This window comes from Fopius arisanus, unplaced genomic scaffold (assembly GCF_000806365.1).
Source record: "Fopius arisanus strain USDA-PBARC FA_bdor unplaced genomic scaffold, ASM80636v1 scaffold00077, whole genome shotgun sequence".
Lineage (NCBI taxonomy): Eukaryota > Metazoa > Arthropoda > Insecta > Hymenoptera > Braconidae > Fopius > Fopius arisanus.
Window position 1 is genome coordinate 131759 of NW_011887816.1, and position 19865 is coordinate 151623.

At 44.0% G+C, this 19865-nt stretch overlaps 8 protein-coding genes across 11 annotated transcripts; 5 read left to right on the top strand and 3 right to left on the bottom strand.

Moving 5' to 3' along the window:
• The first annotated feature begins 369 nt into the window (after positions 1-369).
• On the top strand, positions 370-1300 carry ND-B16.6 (NADH dehydrogenase (ubiquinone) B16.6 subunit). Its single transcript, XM_011310594.1, has 3 exons — positions 370-550; positions 693-843; positions 973-1300. Exons 1-3 carry the CDS (start codon positions 451-453, stop codon positions 1178-1180), a joined length of 459 nt encoding a protein of 152 aa, XP_011308896.1. The 5' UTR covers positions 370-450; the 3' UTR covers positions 1181-1300.
• Positions 1301-1573: 273 nt separating this feature from the next.
• Positions 1574-4860, top strand: LOC105269961 (ankyrin repeat and zinc finger domain-containing protein 1-like). 2 transcript variants are annotated; one of them, XM_011310597.1, is made up of 5 exons: positions 1574-1813; positions 2133-2339; positions 2497-2772; positions 2857-4182; positions 4257-4376. In XM_011310597.1, exons 1-5 carry the CDS (start codon positions 1714-1716, stop codon positions 4280-4282), a joined length of 1935 nt encoding a protein of 644 aa, XP_011308899.1. In that variant the 5' UTR covers positions 1574-1713; the 3' UTR covers positions 4283-4376. The 2 variants fall into 2 exon arrangements, with proteins under 2 accessions (XP_011308899.1, XP_011308898.1); XM_011310596.1 differs by having other exon boundaries at positions 2857-4860.
• Positions 4861-4954: 94 nt separating this feature from the next.
• P32 (complement C1q binding protein P32) lies at positions 4955-6611 on the bottom strand. Its single transcript, XM_011310595.1, has 5 exons — positions 6307-6611; positions 6026-6176; positions 5488-5690; positions 5282-5370; positions 4955-5195 (listed from the first exon to the last, which is right to left on the bottom strand). The coding sequence occupies exons 1-5, from the start codon at positions 6512-6514 to the stop codon at positions 5046-5048; spliced, it is 801 nt and encodes a 266-aa protein (XP_011308897.1). The 5' UTR covers positions 6515-6611; the 3' UTR covers positions 4955-5045.
• Positions 6612-6708: 97 nt separating this feature from the next.
• Usp5 (ubiquitin specific protease 5) lies at positions 6709-9702 on the top strand. The gene is made up of 2 exons (XM_011310598.1): positions 6709-9449; positions 9529-9702. The coding sequence occupies exons 1-2, from the start codon at positions 7125-7127 to the stop codon at positions 9595-9597; spliced, it is 2394 nt and encodes a 797-aa protein (XP_011308900.1). The 5' UTR covers positions 6709-7124; the 3' UTR covers positions 9598-9702.
• Positions 9703-9761: 59 nt separating this feature from the next.
• On the top strand, positions 9762-11402 carry Lst8 (MTOR associated protein, LST8). The gene is made up of 7 exons (XM_011310599.1): positions 9762-10005; positions 10206-10358; positions 10425-10486; positions 10549-10699; positions 10767-10969; positions 11041-11183; positions 11255-11402. The coding sequence occupies exons 1-7, from the start codon at positions 9880-9882 to the stop codon at positions 11377-11379; spliced, it is 963 nt and encodes a 320-aa protein (XP_011308901.1). The 5' UTR covers positions 9762-9879; the 3' UTR covers positions 11380-11402.
• Gga (ADP-ribosylation factor-binding protein Gga) lies at positions 11403-14199 on the bottom strand. Of its 2 annotated transcripts, XM_011310604.1 has the most exons (4): positions 13931-14199; positions 11994-13769; positions 11755-11879; positions 11403-11540 (listed from the first exon to the last, which is right to left on the bottom strand). In XM_011310604.1, exons 2-3 carry the CDS (start codon positions 13767-13769, stop codon positions 11787-11789), a joined length of 1869 nt encoding a protein of 622 aa, XP_011308906.1. In that variant the 5' UTR covers positions 13931-14199; the 3' UTR covers positions 11403-11540; positions 11755-11786. The 2 variants fall into 2 exon arrangements, with proteins under 2 accessions (XP_011308906.1, XP_011308905.1); XM_011310603.1 differs by having other exon boundaries at positions 11403-11879.
• A 96-nt stretch (positions 14200-14295) lies between these two features.
• LOC105269964 (Essential MCU regulator) lies at positions 14296-14855 on the top strand. 2 transcript variants are annotated; one of them, XM_011310601.1, is made up of 2 exons: positions 14296-14414; positions 14503-14855. In XM_011310601.1, the coding sequence occupies exon 2, from the start codon at positions 14575-14577 to the stop codon at positions 14836-14838; it is 264 nt and encodes an 87-aa protein (XP_011308903.1). In that variant the 5' UTR covers positions 14296-14414; positions 14503-14574; the 3' UTR covers positions 14839-14855. The 2 variants fall into 2 exon arrangements, with proteins under 2 accessions (XP_011308903.1, XP_011308902.1); XM_011310600.1 differs by having other exon boundaries at positions 14304-14414; positions 14564-14855.
• Positions 14856-15550: 695 nt separating this feature from the next.
• On the bottom strand, positions 15551-19701 carry fliI (FLII actin remodeling protein). Its single transcript, XM_011310605.1, has 3 exons — positions 19616-19701; positions 19416-19526; positions 15551-19284 (listed from the first exon to the last, which is right to left on the bottom strand). The coding sequence occupies exons 1-3, from the start codon at positions 19676-19678 to the stop codon at positions 15748-15750; spliced, it is 3711 nt and encodes a 1236-aa protein (XP_011308907.1). The 5' UTR covers positions 19679-19701; the 3' UTR covers positions 15551-15747.
• Positions 19702-19865: the final 164 nt, after the last annotated feature.

Consider the following 19865-nt stretch of genomic DNA (forward strand, 5'->3'; position numbering starts at 1 on the left):
ATTGATTTGCCATTAACAAAAAAAAAATTGGAATTATTTAAATGAAAAAAAAAATGAATGATGCCGGGATCGAACCCGGGCCATTGGCGTGGTAGGCAAGCACGTTACCATTAAGACAACGCGCTCATTCTGAGTATATAATTTAATTAGTAGTATATCTTCAACATATTGAAATATTTTTTCATTCGAAATTCCACAAAATGTGGCTTCCCCCTACCCCTCGTTCAACAGTAGGCTAAATTCCAGTTAAACAAATAAAAAACAAAAGAAGCATTCAAAAACATTGCACCTAGCGCCCTCCCTCTCTTGGGGTGCAGTACTACGATGCCGCTGGGGTCGCTCCAACCCCCAGAGCTGAGCCTCTACTTCAGTCAATCCTCTTGAGGTTTCGGAGAGGGTTTATAAAAAATATGTGGAATTAATTGGGGCTTATTGAATTTATATTGGATTATGGCATCAAAACCCAAGTCTGGGCCCCAGGATATGCCCCCCAAGGGGGGGTATAGTCCCATGCAGACTGCAAGGGTCAATATCCGGAGAATTATCTCTCGTAAGTATTTTTTTTTTAAACTGTTACGTGATTATAACCTAATCTATTTGTCGGCACTTGATTTTTTATTATTCGGGGGTGGTTGTAGGGTGGATGATATTTTTATTGTTATTGCGTAATTATTTTATTTATTTTTTTCCAGCTAATATTGCAACTGCTTTGACAGTTGCTTCCATCAGTTTTGGATGTGCGGGGTTCTTCTGGGGTTATAAGGATATCAGAAGGGAAAGAATTGAGATGCACAGTGCCAGGAACGTCGTCTATTGCATGCTCATGGCTGAGAGGGACAGGGCGTATGTCCATTCCCAATTTTTATCTCATAATCCACTCTATTAAAAAATGTCAAGTGACATTTCCTTGATTACTCCCTTTGCTGCTGAGATAATTCGCGGGGAGTCACGGAGTTTTTATTTTTTTTTCAGATTTCTGAAGCAAATGAGAGCCAATCGCGAAGAGGAACGCGAATTAATGAAGGATTACCCTGGATGGGTGGTGGGTACTTATTTTGGAGAACCAATCTACGAGAATATGGATCCAACTGAATTTATTACCCCTACTTTCCACGAATACGCGATTCACGGGAATCCTTATGATAGCGCCGCCAGGTATTTCCGTTACATCGGAACGTAAATTAATTATTCAAGGGTAATTAACGTTATTAGTCCCAAAAAATACATGAAGAATATTCAAGCTTGAAAACTGTATAGTAAAAACAATTCAATAAACCAATAATAAAACTTTAACATTCAATTCATATTTTTTATTTCTCAATTATTCCTCGAATGGATTTAATCCATTTTTTTTCTCATTGGATTTCGGTAGGAATTAATTTAATTTCGTTGGGGTTGATTTTATCTTTTTTTATCATTATCATAAAACAATTATCATTCTTGAGAGGAAGGTAATTAATCGTGTAATGAATAAAAGATTGAAAATTCAATTTGAAGTTGAAATTAATTTATTTTCCCGCTCGTTCCAATGGATTTTCGCGCCCTCAACCGATATAATCCAAAACCTCTCTTTCACAATAACCTCCCGACACTTGTCTCTAGCCAAAAATCCACCAAATAATCAGACATTTTCGTAACATCCTCCCAATTTTTTATAATCTAGTGGAAATAATAATAATTATAAGGCATAATTAAGTAAACGAGACCTCCAGGATGGATAGTCGATTGTTTAAAATTTATAATCAAAAGGACTTCGATAGTATTACAAAAGGGATTAAAGTCGCCAAATGCATGAGACTGAAGTCATCGATAGGTGAGTAATTATATCGATAATTGAAAAGAGTAATTACTTTGAGGGAGTAAAATTATTGAGCAATATTGGGCAATTGTCCGTCGAATTTGCTGAGTTTTTCCTCCATTTTCTGGGAATGATTTTGTCATAATTACGTCATGCAAGCGTTCGTTAGAATGATTATGTTTTTTCTGGTGGATCTGACCTTGACGTTCACTGGAGCCGTACGTTTTTAACATTTCATTAATTTATTTTTAATCAACATAATAATCCCTGCATTTTTAGAATAAAGATGGAAATAAAATAGAATAGATTTGTAATGGAGAAAGATTTATTTCAGTTCCGGATCCGGAAACAATATTTTCTCAGCTGGAGGACTTGACTGTGTCTGATTCCCTGAGCTGTTCGTTCTGCAATAAAACGTTTGAGGATCAGGCGGAGCAGAGGTGCCACTACAAGCTGGACTGGCACAGATACAACCTGAAGCAACGACTCCGAGGATCCAAGTCGATAACTGAAGATCAGTTTGATATTCTTGCTGATGAAGGTTTGGCAGTGGTTTGAACTACTTGGACTTCCTGGGGATTAATCCTGGAGAATACCGAGAGCTTCTGATCCATCGAAGCCCCAGGAAGTCCATCACTGCTAGATGATCTGATGCTCTTACCCCATAATTTCGTTCTGCTTTTCAATACTCTTCGCAGATGACGTCTCGAGCCTCTCGGGCTCCGAGTCCGACCCGGAGAATGGCTCTGAGACGAACTCCACGGACACGACGACTCCGAGAGCTCTGGACGATTCCAAGTGCTCGCCAAGCAGTAGCTCGCGAGCTAAAAGGCTCGATCGCAAGCTCATGATTGCTTGTGTCTCCTCCGATTCCGAGACAGACGAGACATCGGAGGCTGCCGAGAGGCGGAAGCATGACGCCCTCACCGCTACTGCCAGTCGACACTCGAAGGTCTTCTTCGAGAACTCCGAAGGTGATTGCAGGAATAAAATTGTTTATCCAAATACGCAAGAAATTTTCCAATTTAAACAACAGTCATAAATTTTCTGTTCCCCAGGTAACATTTTCAGTATTTACCGTTGCCTCCTGCACTCGAAGAAATCAATTCCCTCGTCAAACGACGAGATGATCACCCAGGCATTGAACAGCGGTAAGAAAACAACCTGGACAGTGATAATGGTGGGTGGTGGTCACTTCGCAGCAGGAGTTTTCCAGAATGGCGAGGCACTGGTCCACAAAACCTTCCACACGTACACAGTCCGAGCTAAGCAGGGGTCAAGCCAGTCCCAAAGGGACAACCGAGGTGCTGGCTACCAAAAGAGTGCTGGTGCCAGTCTTCGTCGTTACAACGAGTCCCTTCTGGTGCAGCACGTCCAGGAGATCCTGGACTCCTGGAGCAGCCACATCACCAGCTCATCCCTGATCCTGTACAGGGCAGTGGGTCCTCAAAATCGTACCGTCCTCTTCGGCGGTAAGAGCCCTCCCCTCGATAAAACCGATCCGAGACTCCGTCCCCTGCCATTTCCCACGAGACGAGCGACATTCAGCGAAGTCCAGAGGGTCTACGACATCCTGACGACAGTCGAAATTTATGGTTCTGCCTCTGACTTCACTGACACATTTCCCATCTCCCCGAGACAGCCAATTCGCAGGAAAATTCCTCGAGTCGATCTTCTGGGTGAAATTCCAGAGCAGAAACCTGAGGAGAAAGTCGGGGAACACGCGTCATCCCCGGAGGAGGTCGAAATCAGGAGTAAATCATCAGGGGAGAGGCAGAAGAGCCCCATCTGTCAGATGGATAGAGCGAAGTCACGAAAAAGCCCTACTAGGTCACGGCCTGATATTGACATGATGTGGGCGCTGTCCTCTTCTACCGAGTCTGAGGACGACGTGCTCCTCCAGGTGCTGGAACACCTCTGTGGAATTGATTTTAAGGAGAATCTACTGGCCTTCGAGGACACCACTCCCAGGCGCACCAGGCAGAAGAAGATGAAGAAGCGGAGAACGAAGGTGAAGAAGGAAAAACCTGAGAGAGTTGTCAATCGAGTGCTCCAGGAGTCGGTGGTGAAGCTGTGGACTGCATGCAGGATGGGAAATGTGGAGTTGCTGAAAGAGACCTGGGGGATACTCCTGGGGGAGGTCAAGAGGTGGGAGAATGGGGTGTGGCCACCTGGGGGTGGAGAACCTGGGGAGAAAGAGAATAATGAAACCTCTTTGAAGATGTGTGAACTCCTGGAGGTAATCAACAAGGGAGATGACGAGGGAAATACCCTCCTGCATATAGCTGCCATCACGGGGCACCTGGAGGTCATTTGGATTCTCATGGAGATGGGGGCAAATCCCTGTGCGAAAAACAAAAGATATCAGACCCCATATGCTTCGAGTAAGAATAAAGAGACGAGGAATACTTTTCGGAGATTTATGGCTGCGAATCCTGATAAATTTGATTATCATAAGTCACAGATACCTGCACCTCTTACTGAGGAGATCGAAGCCGAGGAGATGAACAAGAAGAGGATGCTGAGGAAGACCAAGAGGGAGAAGGAGAGGGCCAAGAAGAGGGAGTTCGAGATGAAGAAGGAGGAAGAGAAGTCCAAGCAGAGATTTCTCAATCTGTCCGACAGGGAGAAAAGAGCACTGGCTGCTGAGCAGAGGATCATCAAGGAGAATGGGGTTGTCGTTGCCAGGTGCTTCCAGTGCGCTGCTGATATGTCTGGGAAGGTGCCCTTTGAATATAATTCCAATAGGTTTTGCTCCATGCCCTGCTTAAAGGAGCACAGGCTGCATAATAAATTCACTGCTTGAAAGTTCGTCTGAGGGGAAATTTTTCCCCTGGAGAAAAATTATATTTGCGGCTTTTCCTCTGGAGGATATCTGTGGGGGAATTTATTCAGTGGGAAAAGTCCTGGGGAAATTTTCCTCGGGGGAAAACTCAGGTATCTCATTCGAGGGGAAAAATTCCCAGTTTCCCCAGGGGGAATCCCCTCTAAGAATTTTCCCCTGGGAAAAATATTCAGGGACTTCGTTTCCGGGAGAAGTTCTCGAGGAGTTTTTCCCCTGGGGCATGTCCCAAATACCACGATAGGTTTTTTTTTTTTTGTACAGAATTAATGGTACCATCGGTACTATTAATTCCATTGAATCGATAGCGCTCGTCCAGATTTTTTTCATTTATTCTCAGTAGGTGTATTTTACAGATAATAAACAATTACTTGGAACATTTTATGGAATATAAAGAATGTAGATTCACTTTCCAGATGTGAACTTGGAGAGTCCCTCGAGTAAACTAATGTACGCACTGTGTTCGTAATTCGTGCTCAGGTCGACCAATTTCTCGGCGAATTCGTTTGAGATACCCTTCTCCTCCAGATAGTTCATGAGAAGATCGTACAAGTACTGTCACAAGTATTGATTATTTTTTTTTAATTATCCCAATGGAATTAATGAATAAAATTTATGGAGAAAATATTTGTTTTACTCACTCCATCGATCACTTCACCAGCTACTGCATACACCTTGTCATTGTGCTCGCCCTCGTAGAGGGTGATCTCGTCGATACCGAAGCAGTCATCTACGAGAATAAATTGCATCGATTAATTCACTTGATTAATTAATTAATCGTAGATTGGGGAGATTGAGAATAAAAAATGGTGTGCGGTTCTTGATTTTTTTTTTCTAAAGCCCTTACTGTAACTCTCGTCAGCTCCGGATGCTCCAGGTTCATTATTAAAAGAACAGGAGAACCCGAGGGTCTGTTTTCCCCTCTCAATGTCCACAGAGAAGTTGGGCTTACTCCTCATCTCACCCAGATCTGGTTTATCGTCATTTGCATCGATCTCTGGCTCGTTGTCGCTGTCCACTGTGTGATTCACGTTGAATGCAATTGTGATTCTGGAAATAATTATTATTTCAATATTTTCATTCATTGAAAATATAATGAAAATTGTTTCGGTGGGGAGAAGCTCTAGGAGAATTTTTCCCCGGGGAAAAATTCCGGGGAATTTCTTCCCCAGGGGGAAAACTCTCGGGGAAGTCCCCTCCTGGGGAAAATCGCCTGGGAATTTTCTTCCTGGGGAAGAGCATGAAATTTTTCCCCTGGGAAAAATCACCTGGGAATTTTTCCCCTGGGGAAAATCACCTGGGAATTTTTCCCCTGGGGAAACCCCTCGGGGAAGTCCCCTCCTGGGAAAATCCCGTGATTCCCCAACCCAACCCCAAAAACTCACGTTTCGTCTCCCTGTTTCTTCACCAATGTAACATTAGCACCATCAAGAGACACGGAGAACCCATCGACTTGCGTTGGAATAGTCTTGAGCTTCTGCGCCTTCTTCTCAGCCACGATTTCCTCGGCCAAGAACTCCACCAGTTCCTTCTCAGCTAAAAATTACGATCCAGGGGTAAAAAAAAAATCATGAAAGACCCAGAGCACGTGGCCAGGGATAGACACACCCTCCCAGATCGATTTCCCGAGGAGATGTTCATCTTAGAAAATATTAAGATCATTTACCCTTGGTGTGTTGGGCCCTTCCACAGCCACAGCTGCAGGTCTCGAAGGATTTCAGCAGTTTGAGGCCAGAATTTTCACTTTGTGATCGGTTAGACATGTGCCAGAGGCATCGAGACAATTGTGGAGTGATAACTCGAGAGGATGATGTTGACGACACGAGACTTTTCACTCCAACAATGCGCAGGGCATTCCTCACGATTCCACTCATGTTTTTTATGGCTTTTATTTATTAATTGATAAGGTTTTTGAGATTTTCTCTGGAGATGATGCCGGTAGAGACTCACGCGAGAAATGGATCCTATTACGTCACGAAGAGATCCCAATATGGCGGCTGAAACGGTGGAGCGACGATTTTTTTGGAGGGAACGGTCAAATCATTTTTTTATCCAAGTTTTTTTTGGAGATATCATTGAAAAATATTACAAATATATTGAAAATAATATATATGACGAGATATTTTCGATTGTTTGATGGCAATCTTCAAAATCTTGAAACCGAGTTCTCATGAGTTTCTCCTCATCTTCCTGGAATCCCTTGAAGTCGGCTAATAATTGTATTTTGCTTCCCGGTGGTCATCCCCTTCGTGAAAAGATAAATCCTCGAAATTAGTGACAATTAGTGTTTTAATTAGCTCCTGCTCCCCCGAACATTTCCTTCCACCTAATTAAATAAATCACTCCCATCAACTCCTGCGTTATTTATTCAATTAATCCTGCACTCCTGGGGGTTTTTGACACCGTTGGGGTTATGGTTGCATCATTACATGTAGTTTTTTGAAGTCTTGTAAATAGAAAACAAATCCTGAGAGCTGGAGAGTCATGGAGGATCTAATTCAGAATTTAGGATCGGTTAAAGTACCGAAACGAGAGGATAAAATATACAAGGACGAGTGCGTATACTCCTTCGACACTCCGGAGTCTCCTGAGGGTTTATACATCAGTTTGTCCTCTTTTCATGGCCTTGGAAGGGATCATCTGGAGAGGTACTCCAAAAAAACCGGTCAGAATGTTTTCTTCAACATCAGGAGGACTAAACAGGCAATTGTGGATCAGGGTGGGGACGGTCCTGCCAAGAAGATCACCAGGTTGGCGATCGGTACCCCAGGGGGTTTTGTCCCCGACGAGCAGAAGTTCACGTACGAGGACACGTACCAAATAATCGTTATGCCAAAGTTCGCTGTTGTTGATTACCCAAATAACGATTTACCAGAGCACGTGAAGAACTCGATAATTGGTGTGCTCCAGGGTGAATCTGCGATGAAAGTCGCCGAGAGGGAGGCACTCGCTGGTACCTGGGATGGAGAGGCCAAAGTCATCTCCAAGCATGCAGCAAATCTCCTACAGCTGGATAATGGAAAGAAAATTCCACCGAGTGGCTGGAAGTGTGAGAGATGTGATTTGACACAGAATCTTTGGTTGAACCTCACCGACGGGTCGATCCTCTGCGGCCGAAAGTTCTACGATGGCACGGGTGGCAACGATCACGCTGTGGAGCATTACCGAACGACAGGTCATCCCCTGGCAGTTAAACTGGGGACAATAACGAAAGAGGGAACTGGTGATGTCTACTCGTATGACGAGGACGACATGGTGGACGATCCGAATCTTATTGTTCACCTGGCGCACTGGGGAATTAATATAGCACACCTGGAGAAAACTGAGAAGTCCATGGTGGAGTTGGAGCTGGATCTCAATCAGAAGTTTGGGGAGTGGGTGGCACTCCAGGAAGCTGCCAGCAAGTTGACACCTGTTTATGGTTCTGGATACACTGGACTAAACAACCTGGGGAATTCTTGCTATTTGAATTCCGTCATGCAGACGATTTTTGTAATTCCAGATTTCATTCAGAGATTTGTAGATCCAGCACTGGATATTTTTGATGGCAACACAGTGGATCCAGCCAACGATTTTAACGTTCAAATGGCTAAACTGGGGGTTGGTTTGCTGTCTGGGAAGTACTCGGTGGCACCAGAGGCTGAGAAAGAGGACGGTGGTCGACAGGGGGTACCTCCGAGGATGTTCAAGAGTCTTATTGGCAAGGGGCATCCAGGATTCTCATCCACCAGGCAACAGGATGCCCAGGAGTTTTTCCTGCACTTCATCAACATCCTAGATCGTCACAGTGTGCACAAGGCAAATCCAGCTGATGCCTTCAAGTTCAAGGTCGAGGAGAGATATCAGTGCAGCAGCTCGAATAAAGTCAAGTACTCGTATCGACCTGAATACCTTTTACCCTTGCCAATTCCACTGGATGCTGCAACAAATTTGGAGGAAGTGGCTGCATACGAGGCTGAGAAAAAGGATGCAGAATCGAGTGGTCGTCGTCTGGACACATCAACCCCCCCAGTTCGTCCTCACATAAAGCTGTCGTCCTGCCTCGAGTCATTTGCACGAACAGAACTAGTGGAACAATTTTACAGTACAGCACTGAACGAGAAGACAACGGCCACGAAGAAGACGAGACTGTCAACGACGCCAGATTATCTCCTCCTTCACCTGAAAAAATTCAATGTCAGCGAGGACTGGACACCAATAAAATTAGATGTCGCTGTGGAGATGCCTGATATCCTCGACATAAGTCTTCTCCGGGGTGCAGGTAAACAGGTGGACGAGGAGCTGCTGCCAGAGTCTGCGGACTCAGTGCCAGCGCCAGTTTACAACGAGGAAATCATGGGGCAGCTGTTAGAAATGGGTTTTCACCCTGAGGCATGTAAACGGGCACTCTATTTCACGGAGAATAAGGGCCTGGAGGCAGCCACCAATTGGATAATGGAGCACATCGCGGACTCTGATTTCACTGATGATTTCGTGCCTCCAGGGGTCGATCCCACCCCCTCCAGGAATTTTGTACCTGGCCCTGGGCTCGATTATCTTCTCAACCTGGGGTTCACTCAGGAACAGGCTGTCAGGGCACTCAAGGCCACTGATAATAATGTGGAGAGGGCTGTGGATTGGATTTTTAGTCGGCAGGGAGATGTGGAACCTGTGGAAATGGACGAGGACAAGAGTGAGGGCTTCAGGGATGGCGGGGATAGGTACAAACTCGTGGGGTTCATCTCTCACATGGGCACGTCCACGATGGTCGGTCACTACGTCTGTCATCTACTCAAGGACGGACGATGGGTGATTTTTAACGATGAAAAGGTGATGATTCTACTGGTAATTTTTCATTGGCAGCATTATTTTTTTCAACAATTATTTTAAAGCTTGTTAATAATTCCAGGTCGCCCTTTCCGAGAACCCCCCGAAGGAACTTGGATACATCTACATGTACCAACGCATTACTTCGTAGCTCCAAGGTCATTTTCTATCTCTGCAACCATTAAAAACCATTCAACGTACTGATATTAATTGAATATGCTATGAAACTTAATCCATTTAATAAAATTGTTTACCCCAATATGTGTTATTTATTGTTATTAATTATCCATTAGGAATTAGGATTATTCAGGTTATGGTGCATTTTCATGGGCAGCACCTGTCAAGCTTGTAAATGCTTGTAAACAAAAAACAAATGATTCCTAACCGAAAAACATTTTCACCCAACAATTGGGAGACGAATAATTAATTAATTATGACAGTTGAGGGAATAAGTAGTAATGATCAGGTGATTTTTGCAACTGGAGGGTATGATCACACGATTAAAATATGGCAGGCACACACTGGTGTCTGTCAACGAACAGTTCAGCATACAGTTTCGGTATTTATTCAAATTATATAATAGAATATAAATAAACAAATGAATTTGAATGGGAATTGATTATTGGTAAATAGTCCAGGGGTCAATGGTCGATGAATCAATTGATTCATTAATTAGTCATGATTCACTGATTAAATTGATGACTGGTTATGATTTTTCTTTTTGCGAATGAATAATTATTAACTTTTTAATTGTTGCAGCAAGTAAATGCCTTGGATATAACTCCAGATAAACATGTGATAGCGGCTGCTGGGTATCAGAATATTTTTATGCATGATTTGGCCTCGAGTAATCCAAATTCAGTTCTGAATTACGAGGGAGCATCCAAAAATGTCACGAGCCTCGGATTTCAGGTGAAAATCAAAATGAAAAAGGTGAAAGATCGAGGGATTGAATGATATTTGGATATTTTTATGTAGGAAGATGGAAAGTGGATGTACACTGGAAGTGAGGACTTGTCAGCAAGAATCTGGGACCTCCGGTAAATAATTTCATCAAATTCTAATGCATCACTCGGTTCAATTGATTTATTTTTCTCCAAAGAGCCAGCAATTTCCAGTGCCAGAGAATATTTCAGGTGTCAGCTCCTGTCAATTGTGTATCTTTACATCCGAATCAGTCTGAATTAATTGTTGGAGATCAGAGTGGAATTGTTCATCTATGGGATTTACGTTCTGATCACAACGAACAATTGGTGAGAATAATTAATGGACAATGAGACGAATTGAATTAATTAAAACATTTTGAGTTTTAATCTGTAGATTCCAGAGGCCGAGGCATCTATCCAAGATATATCGACAGATCCAGATGGAACGTACATGGCAGCAGTGAATAATAAAGGAAATTGTTACGTGTGGTCCCTCAGTGGTGGAGTTGGTGAAGAACCAACGAAACTCAACCCCAGGCACAAAATATTGGCGCACAAACGTTATGCATTGCGCTGCAAATTCAGTCCTGACTCGACGTAATTAAATCCCATTAAACCCGAGAATAATTTCATTCGAGTATAAATTCTTGATTTTTTTTTTATTTTAGACTCCTGGTGACGACGTCAGCTGATCAGACAGCTAGGGTGTGGAAAACATCAGATTTTTCGGAGACCCAGGTGTTCCAGCATGAATCCAAGAGATGGGTGTGGGATGCAGCTTTTTCTGCCGACTCTCAGTACATTTTCACTGGTGAATTAATTTATATTCACTTTTCTGTTTCATTCATAAATAAAATAATTAATCATTGATTTTCCTGGTAGCATCTTCTGACGGCGTGGCTCGCCTCTGGAACGTCTCCACAGGAAAAATCGAGAGGGAGTATCAGGGACACCAGAAAGCCCTGACAGCCCTAGCCTTCAGAGACCAAATTGTACCTCTCCCGTAAAAAAATCATAAACAATTCAAATATTTCAACCACAATTTCATATACTTTTATTCAAATATAATAATTCTATCCAGTTAATCCATTTCTCCAGCTATTCCAGTACATCACAATTATACGAAGACAATGAAGCTCGTGTACAAACACATGCCCACAGACAAACCCTAAAATTAAATATATAATCATTGCGATTATTCTGAGTGATTACTCCTTAAGTACGGAAAAATTAAAAAATAAAATGATAAAGTACTCATGATGGTTTTCGACTAGAGAAACATCAACGGAATTATCTATTTTTTTCCCTTTAGAATACTTAATCGAAAAGTCTCTTTGATTGTTTAATCTTCATTGTTAAATAACTCCCCAGAGATTATTCACCTCTAGTTGCTAATCGACAAAATAATGTTTAATTAAGACGTCAGGATGTCGTCCACTTCCCCCATCTCCGTGAAGGTCTCGTCCTCCATCGTATAGCTCAGCATGAATTTCAAGGACAGGGGAACCTGATAAAAAATCCATTGAAATTATTCTCCAGGCATTTAAATTCCATACCCAATAATATAATTATTAAATTAATTGCTGGAGTCTTAATAATGATGAATTAAAAAAAGCCTGACCTTCAGCGGATTGGCAATCATCAAGATCTGGGTGATAGCAGCAGGTGGTAAAAATACGTTGAACCCGGGTAGCTGTACGCCAGAGGGTGGCTGTAGCCTGCACTTGCAGGTTTTGGGTACAACAGCTTGAAACAAATAATCCCTCAGTCCTTTAGAATTTTTGCTGACAGTAGTGACAACAACAACAGTAACATCCTCTCGGGGTCCACCCTCAGCAAAATGCAGAATCACAGATATTTCGTTTTTATTATCAATAACAGTGACAGGAGGAACTTTCGAGGGTTTAATATCACCGAGGGTAACATGCAACTCCCCCAGGGGTTTTATTTCGAGCCCCTGGGTCTTTCCATGATCGCTGAGAACCATCTTGTCGTCCTCGTCGTCCCTCCAATTGACGTTTTCACCTCCAGATCCATTTTTCCTCTCCTCACCCCCGATTTCCAGCACTTGATCAATCAAAATCGTTTTATTTTTGTTGCTGTCCTTGTCGCCAGGATCAGGACAACTCTCTCGTACCAAGGACACACCAAATTCCTCCACTAAACTCTTCATCGTTCTGTTGCTACCCAGGAGTGACTCCTGCAGCATAATCTTACCCATCTCATTCAACTCCTCCATTGCCTTAGCCTTACCGTCCTTCACCCCTGGAATTTTTTCTTCGGGATTCACATTCACCTTCTGCACACTCACTGGCTGCAGAACATTGACATTGTCCATGAACCCATCGAAGCAGTCCCCATCAGTCTTGTCTCCAACCGAAATCGAGCTGAAAATATCCCCCAGCATCTCGATATCACTGGGTCCAGAGTTTCTCTGATTGTCAACACCTCCTCCACAGCTGGAGCCAGGTGTATCTGGGGTATCCAAATCGAGTAAAGACGTTCCATTGGCATTAGCCTCGGCGAAGGTGCAATTAAATTTATCAAAGACACGAGACAATTCGTCATTAGCCACGAGTACATCACTGAGAACATCATCATGATCCTGAGTTTCCTCAGCCAGTCGGAGAAGAGATGGCTTGAGCCTCTGGCATGTCTGGTGGAGTTCCTTCATGAGATCGACGTCATCCTGATTATTATCAACAGGATTGTACGAGTCCAGCATCTCCTCCAGGAGTTTAACATTATTATGAACAGACTCCAGCTCGAGATTTCTCTGGGACTTCTGCTGGATCCTCCTCTCGTCGTCCTTCACCATGCTCTTGATGAGTTTATTAGCGAGCTGGAGCTCAAAGGGATCTTTACTCTGGAGTAGCTCCTGCAGGAGTTTAGCCGTCTCCTCGTCCTCGAAGAGTGTATTTCCAACTTTTGGCTGTCTCTGATTATTTTGGGGCGTTTTTATTCCCTTGACGACACCCTGACTCTTCAGCATCTCGAATGCCTCTTTGATCTTCGTCTCCCTGGGGTGATCCTGCGTCCAGGACTGCAACAGGGAGAGTACCCTCTCACGAACTGCTGGAGGTGTTTTTGTCCCCAGGTACTTCGGCGACACCAGCTTTATCATCTCGTTGAGAAATCTAAATTTACCGACTTCCGAGTGAAATCCACGACCACAACGTTTCATGCAGGTGTCCAGGAGGCCGAGGGCCTGGAGGGACTCGTTCTCGTTGGATGATTGAATCTTGGTTGCTAGTAATTTACTACCAATTTGCATTCCACCTGGTTCCTTCATCACCATCACGCAGAAGGCGTCGATTGCAGCTATATCCGGCTTCTCGTTCTGAGGATTTATCACTCTCTGGAGGAGAGCCTCCAGACTCGTCGTCACCACGTCCATCTGTACATTCAAATATTTCATTCCCTTTATTTAAATATAATATAATTCCAAATAAAATTGAATTAACAAATAAATATGTCATTAATATAAATGAAAATCGTATTTAAATGAACAAATAGAAATTATGAGTTTTTTGAATAAATTGATTTATTGAAACTGACACCTCAGGTATTCAGGAATTTCCTCAGGGTGTCAGGTGACAGCTCGGCGTGGAAATCATCTCCAGGAGTTCAGGGGATCCTCTGGACTCCGGCGAAGGTCATAATCGCGTGGGGTTCTCTTCGATTAACTGTCAAGATCGATAAAATCACTTTTTTCAATGGAATTTTTGGGGCCCCACCGGTTAATTAATCAGGGGTAATTCAGACACTCTTTGATTATTGATGGTATTTTTCTGCATATTGTTTTCTTATCGTATCGGTGCACCCTGAAGTTGCCATCGGGAGCTCTCGGCTGACATCGGCGACTCTAGAGAGTCGAGTCGATCTGTCATTCGTCGATTGTGGAGGCGCGTTACGATTATTGCAATTTTTTCGGCAGATCGCGATTGTATTTTGAGGTGTAAACATAACCTGGGGAGGAAATCTGAGGGCCTGACGTTTGGAGGAATATTCGGGAGTCATTACTGAATTTTGGGGGTGAAGGGTGAGTTTTTTTTAATCTGAAGATTTGACGTTTTGAGGGATTTTTAAAGATTTTCCCATTTTCTGGGAATTTTTTTGGGATGACGTAGTGGGAGGATATTTTTAGGATTGAGACAGGAATTTGGGAATTTGTGGGAAATTTATTCTCAGATACCTGGGAGATGGCTCTCACGAGTCGAGTAATTTCTCTCCTGCGCTCGAAGACGACTTTCAACGAGTTGAATACTGTGGTGAGGAGAACAGCCATTACAACTCGATCAGGAGCTGTCCTGCCCAGGCCAAAACGCGAGCCCTTCGGTTTCCTCAGGGTATTCTTCGGAGTTGCCATCGGAGTGATGATTGGCGCGACCCTGAGCAAGAACATCGCCAACTTCCTCGAGGAGAACGATTTATTCGTCCCCAGTGACGAAGACGACGACGACTAATCCATAAAAATTATTTTAAACAATAGCAAATTATTGATAATGCAATTTTATTTCATAATTAATCAGAATATTCATCAATTGCCTCATTGATTAATTTCCGAATCAATTGATGAGATAATTCGTGAATTATCAATTGATTCAGTCAGTGAATTGATATATTTTTAACGATTTTTGAGTGTTGCGAAGGACCTGGACATCCTCTTCAGCGACAGACCGCTTTACCTGACAACGCAATTATTTATTGAAAGATAATTATTGTCATTAAATTGCATCTTGCACAATTACAGAATAATCGAGGGAAAATACAATCTTCGATCGGCGATAACTCGACAACGGCTGAGGGAAATGTCCGAGTGATAAATGGCGACTCATTTTGAAGATATTTTTTCGATTTTCAAAATGAGATTGAACTCGTCAAAATCGTATGATTAATTCTCGAGATATCGACGATTGAAGACAGCCCCCCCACTCCCTATTTATTCCAACTCTTTCCCTGTTTGTTTATTATTATTATTTTTGTCTATAAATATTCTATTTTGTATTAATAATGATAAAAATAATTTTACAATTGTTGATACTCGTGTGATAATTTGCCAATGCATCGGAGTGTAAAAGTACAAGAGATTGACGCCTAAATAAATGAAATTGTTCAACCAAAACTCGTAAAATTCCCATTTATTAATGAAACAATCATTATTTTACATATTTACGATTCATTGAAAAAATGCTAAATAAATAATCATCAGAGATATGTAAATAAATAATTATAGCTCGTTAATTTTGACATTATGCTCTCGACAGTGTGCATTCGTCATTTGTTCGTTACTTCAATAATTGTTATCAATTAATAAATCCATTGATCTCCCCTTAAATCATCCCCTGGAAGACATATCCACCGCCGCAAATCCCTCACTCGGGTGATTTTTTATGCATTCCCCAGCCATGAAAACACTTGGTGAATCTTCGGCTCTCCTTTCCCTTGGCCGTGAGGAAGAGCTTCCTGGGATTGTCGGGCTGCTTAACCCTGAGATGCTGAATGTACACCTGAGCGGATTTATACGCGAGTTTGATCTCAACTTCAGAGCACCTGGTGCCCAGCCAGAGGAACACCTGCTCCCCATTATCAAGAATCATAATATCGTCGTCAGCGAGATCATCCTGACAGAAATCCGTGCATTTCTCACTGATAACAAAGTACCCCTTCTCATTGGAACACCTGAATAACCTAGTGTACTTCATGAAGTCAGCATCAGTCTCGTAATTCTTCTTCCCCCCAAGTCCCACCCAGAAGAAATTGTCAGGTTCCTCTCCCTCATTGAGCACCTGTAGACTGATCCAGGGCGTATTAAACATCTCCTCGGCGATGTCCTGGACAAGCCTCTGCTCCTCAGGATCAGACTTTGCCCCGAGCCAAACATAAACAATTCCCGTCTCCTCGTCATTATTAAAAGGAACATTAAGGATATAACAAAATGCCGAGTTAAGAAGACTGGCGTCAGGTTGAATTTGTATCAACCTGGTGCACAGAGCACTGCCATTGCTCCTGAGATGGAAGAACTCGACAGGAGTAGATCCCGGTGCCTTGCCCTTCCTCTTCCCATGATGAATAATAAATTTCCTTTTGAAATGCGCCATGAATTTTAAATTCTCCTGCTGCTGGTGTGTCCTCACCACCTCGAGCTTCTCCCCAAAAAGTGTCTTGAATTTTTTCTGCATGGAGAAGGTGAACGTCAGCCATCCCATATTACCGGCGTCCCTACCCTGCCAGAAATACACGATGCACTGGAAGTCATCCTCGTACTGCTGCTCATCACCCTCGTCATTCTCAAGATCCAGAGGTATCCAGTACCTGCACAAAAATACGTAACAGTCCTCGCTGTAGAAGTGACCAAGCTCCTCCTCAGGGAGTCTCACGAATTTCCTCTTCTCCAGGACGAATGCCTCCATCACCTCCAGATCATCACTCCACTCGTTCATCAGCTGTTGTGCCTCAGTGTTGGACATCTGTGGCTGTCGTGGCATGAAGAGTGCAGCTAAATCCGCTTTAGTGTCCTGCTGCTTCGCCCATTTGGTCAGATCAGCTCCAGTCTTGGCAACAGACTCAGCTGTCCTGGTGAAATCAACAGCAATCACCTCGTCCCACCCAGTGAACTTGGACTTGAATATCTGAGACTCCGTGCCCTCCTGGAGACGCGTTACCATTGCAAAATCAGGCCTGTCAATCATATTGAAGAGCTCCTGGGAGAGTTTGACAGCAGCAGCTCTCACCAATCTAGTGGATTTCTTCCCAAACCAGACGAAGACGTCGAGGTAGCAGTCGAGGATGTAAACATTTCTGTTATTCAATAGATTATTCGATAATTTTCCATGTGGTACCTCCACCTGGGGCAGCTCCAGGTACCCCATCCCCAGCCTGACCTGATAAAGTCGAGGAGTAACAGGTAAAAAATTTCTGTCGACGTGCTCGATGAATTCCTCAGGAGGTTCACCACCCAGTGCCTCCCAAAACTCTTCAGACTCCATTCCCATCATCTCCATGATGATCTCAGCCTTGTTCTTCCTCTCGTTCTTATTCATCTTCTCCGCCAACAGCCTGGACTTGGATTTGAGGGTGTTCTTTGCGTTTTTACCGTACCACATGAAAATCCTCGTGCCCACATCCAGGACAAACACATACCCAGGGTCTAGACTACCTGGTGAGAATACTACTGGCTCGAGATGAATGGAGGCACCAGCTGCATGGACTCTGTACAATCTGGCAATAGCTGGTGTGTCCTCGACAGTGTAGAACCCTGAGGAAGTCCTTCCACCCTCGATGTACGTGATATCAGAGTCGAATAACAAGAGGAACTCGTCACTCTCGTCTCCCTGCTCCTCCCTGATCGTCCTGCACTGCGCCCCCAGAAAATTTCTGAGATTGACGGCATGAATGGCAGCACAAGCTCTCTTATCGAGTGTTGCTTTCTCACCAATCCAGAAATAAATCGCCCAGAGGAGTGCCCCAGCCTCATCAAGACTCGTCTTCAAGATTATGTAGCAGTCACCCTCGTAGAATTTTCCATGCGCCACCTCCTCGATTTGATTGGGAAGAAAATTCTCAATCTCCCAGACGGATATACCAGGTACCTGACCGGCATCATCGTCAAAGATCTCTGAATAGTCCAGTGGTGGCTTCTCCAGGCTCTCGTCCCAGCGTTTTGGCTTGAGTGATTCTGTCTTCACGTCGTTGTCATCCTTGTCCTTATTTTTATCACCAGCTATGTCCTTCATTCCCCTGAGGATCTTAGCCTGGTCCTGATCGGCCTCCTCCTGGTCCCTCCGTCGTCTCAATCTCATTTTCCTGGCGATGGGGTCCTTGGAGCTGTTGACAGTTTGCGCTGGTGCTGGAACATTTGCACCTGCGAGTCTTAGCTGGTGCTGCAGGGAGAAATCGATGTTGTAAAATTCAATTCCCGATCCTCTCTGCACCTCCGTCGGCTTCGGTGGCATCACCAAATTCGGGTTGTCCCTGAGGTCAAGCTGCTCCAGGTCGGTCAACAGGTGAATGGCGTCTGGAACAGTTATCAAACGATTTGAGGAGAGAATCAGCTTCTTCAGGGAGCCACACCTGCAGAGACCCTCGGGTATCATCTCCAGGTGATTTTTGGCAGCTGAGAATATCTCCAGGGACGAGAGTTTTCCAATTCCTGAGGGAATTCCCTCGAAGTCTAGGTGATTGTCGTTGACGTACAGTCGTCTGAGGGTCTGAATTTTGCAGATGGAAGGGGGAAGAGACGTCAAACGATTTCTGCAAAGATTCAGGGTCTCCAGCTTCTGCCACAGCTCGAGGGCTGTCGATATCTCGGTGATGTCGTTGTCAGAGAGGTTGAGGCGTTTTAAATTCGAGAGGGAGTAGAGGGCGTCTGGAACACGGGGAAGGGCATTCTCGGATAGATCGAGCTCCTGGAGATTTGTCAGGCTCTCTAGGGAGCTGGGGATATTGTTGAGGGTACGCTGAGTGTTCCTCATCGAGAGGGTCGTCAGGTTCATCAGGGAGGGAAGCTGTCGCAGCTGGAAGTGACCCAGGGGATTGTGATTGAGGTTCAGGGTCTGGAGATTTGCTAGACGTCTTGTCTGGGGTGGAAGGGTCTCCAGCTGGTTGTTACTCAGGTCGAGGAAGAGGAGGTCTGTCAGGTGGATGAAGAGGGTGTTGGGAATCGTTTCGATGTGATTGTGGCTGAGGTTCAGGTTGAGGAGGGAACGGGCGCGTTCTAGACCCTCTGGAATTTCCTTCAAGTTGTTGTGAGACAGGTCTAGAGTCGTCAACTCCTCCAGGTGAAATAATTCCGCGGGAATCCCCGAGGTCTTCACGTTGTTGTGACGGATGTTCAAGGTGCGCAGGCAGTTCAGCTCTGTTAGCTCTCCGTACAGACGCTCCAGGTTATTCTTCACCAGAGACAAGTGCTCCTGCAGATGAGTTTGATAGAAAAATATCGGTGAGTTTATTGGGATTCTTCTCCCTCGAATATCCATCCTTTAATCACTCGAAAAAAAATCCAGTAACTCCCCAGCATCCCATATATCCCGAAAATACTCACGAGCTTCAGGAGTTTGCCCATCTCCTCAGGAATCTCAGACAGATTGGTCCTGTTGAGCCTCAGCCACTGTATCCCCGTCATCAGCCGAACAGACGGCGGAAATTTATTCTCCTAAAACCCGAAAAAATCCCCAATAACTCCATTCCCCTCCAAAAAAATCCCCGAGTTAATAAAGAAACCTAAAAAACCTCAATACTCACCCCAAAATCATTGCAGCTGAAGTCAACACCCCTGACAAAAGGTAATACCCCAGTATTCGCCATCCTGACCCGATAATCTCCACCAAAACCCCCAAAATATCCGAAAAAATTTGGAAAAATCCTTCTCACCACCAGAACGAGCTACTCCCCGATTTCCATACCTCCAACAAATAGCTAAAAAAAATCTCCCCAACAGGTTATGTGCCCCAGGATCCCCCGAACGTTCCAATAACCTTCATAAATTGATAAA

Bases quoted from the DNA above. Each gene is read 5' to 3' on its own strand.
- Lst8 (XM_011310599.1), top strand. From the start codon at position 9,880: ATGACAGTTGAGGGAATAAGTAGTAATGATCAGGTGATTTTTGCAACT. The intron at 10,006-10,205 runs GTATTTATTCAA...TAATTGTTGCAG, and splicing joins CAGTTCAGCATACAGTTTCG to CAAGTAAATGCCTTGGATAT. The intron at 10,359-10,424 runs GTGAAAATCAAA...ATTTTTATGTAG, and splicing joins TCACGAGCCTCGGATTTCAG to GAAGATGGAAAGTGGATGTA.
- LOC105269964 (XM_011310601.1), top strand. From the start codon at position 14,575: ATGGCTCTCACGAGTCGAGTAATTTCTCTCCTGCGCTCGAAGACGACT.
- fliI (XM_011310605.1), bottom strand. From the start codon at position 19,678: ATGGCGAATACTGGGGTATTACCTTTTGTCAGGGGTGTTGACTTCAGC. The intron at 19,527-19,615 runs GTGAGTATTGAG...TTCGGGTTTTAG, and splicing joins TCAGCTGCAATGATTTTGGG to GAGAATAAATTTCCGCCGTC. The intron at 19,285-19,415 runs GTGAGTATTTTC...ACTCATCTGCAG, and splicing joins TGGGCAAACTCCTGAAGCTC to GAGCACTTGTCTCTGGTGAA.
- Gga (XM_011310604.1), bottom strand. From the start codon at position 13,769: ATGGACGTGGTGACGACGAGTCTGGAGGCTCTCCTCCAGAGAGTGATA. The intron at 11,880-11,993 runs GTCAGGCTTTTT...ATTTTTTATCAG, and splicing joins TGATTGCCAATCCGCTGAAG to GTTCCCCTGTCCTTGAAATT.
- ND-B16.6 (XM_011310594.1), top strand. From the start codon at position 451: ATGGCATCAAAACCCAAGTCTGGGCCCCAGGATATGCCCCCCAAGGGG. The intron at 551-692 runs GTAAGTATTTTT...ATTTTTTTCCAG, and splicing joins TATCCGGAGAATTATCTCTC to CTAATATTGCAACTGCTTTG. The intron at 844-972 runs GTATGTCCATTC...TTTTTTTTTCAG, and splicing joins ATGGCTGAGAGGGACAGGGC to ATTTCTGAAGCAAATGAGAG.
- P32 (XM_011310595.1), bottom strand. From the start codon at position 6,514: ATGAGTGGAATCGTGAGGAATGCCCTGCGCATTGTTGGAGTGAAAAGT. The intron at 6,177-6,306 runs GTAAATGATCTT...CGTAATTTTTAG, and splicing joins AAGGGCCCAACACACCAAGG to CTGAGAAGGAACTGGTGGAG. The intron at 5,196-5,281 runs GTGAGTAAAACA...TACTTGTGACAG, and splicing joins CTGGTGAAGTGATCGATGGA to TACTTGTACGATCTTCTCAT.
- Usp5 (XM_011310598.1), top strand. From the start codon at position 7,125: ATGGAGGATCTAATTCAGAATTTAGGATCGGTTAAAGTACCGAAACGA. The intron at 9,450-9,528 runs GTGATGATTCTA...TAATAATTCCAG, and splicing joins TGATTTTTAACGATGAAAAG to GTCGCCCTTTCCGAGAACCC.
- LOC105269961 (XM_011310596.1), top strand. From the start codon at position 1,714: ATGGATAGTCGATTGTTTAAAATTTATAATCAAAAGGACTTCGATAGT. The intron at 1,814-2,132 runs GTGAGTAATTAT...GATTTATTTCAG, and splicing joins GAGACTGAAGTCATCGATAG to TTCCGGATCCGGAAACAATA. The intron at 2,773-2,856 runs GTGATTGCAGGA...TCTGTTCCCCAG, and splicing joins CTTCTTCGAGAACTCCGAAG to GTAACATTTTCAGTATTTAC.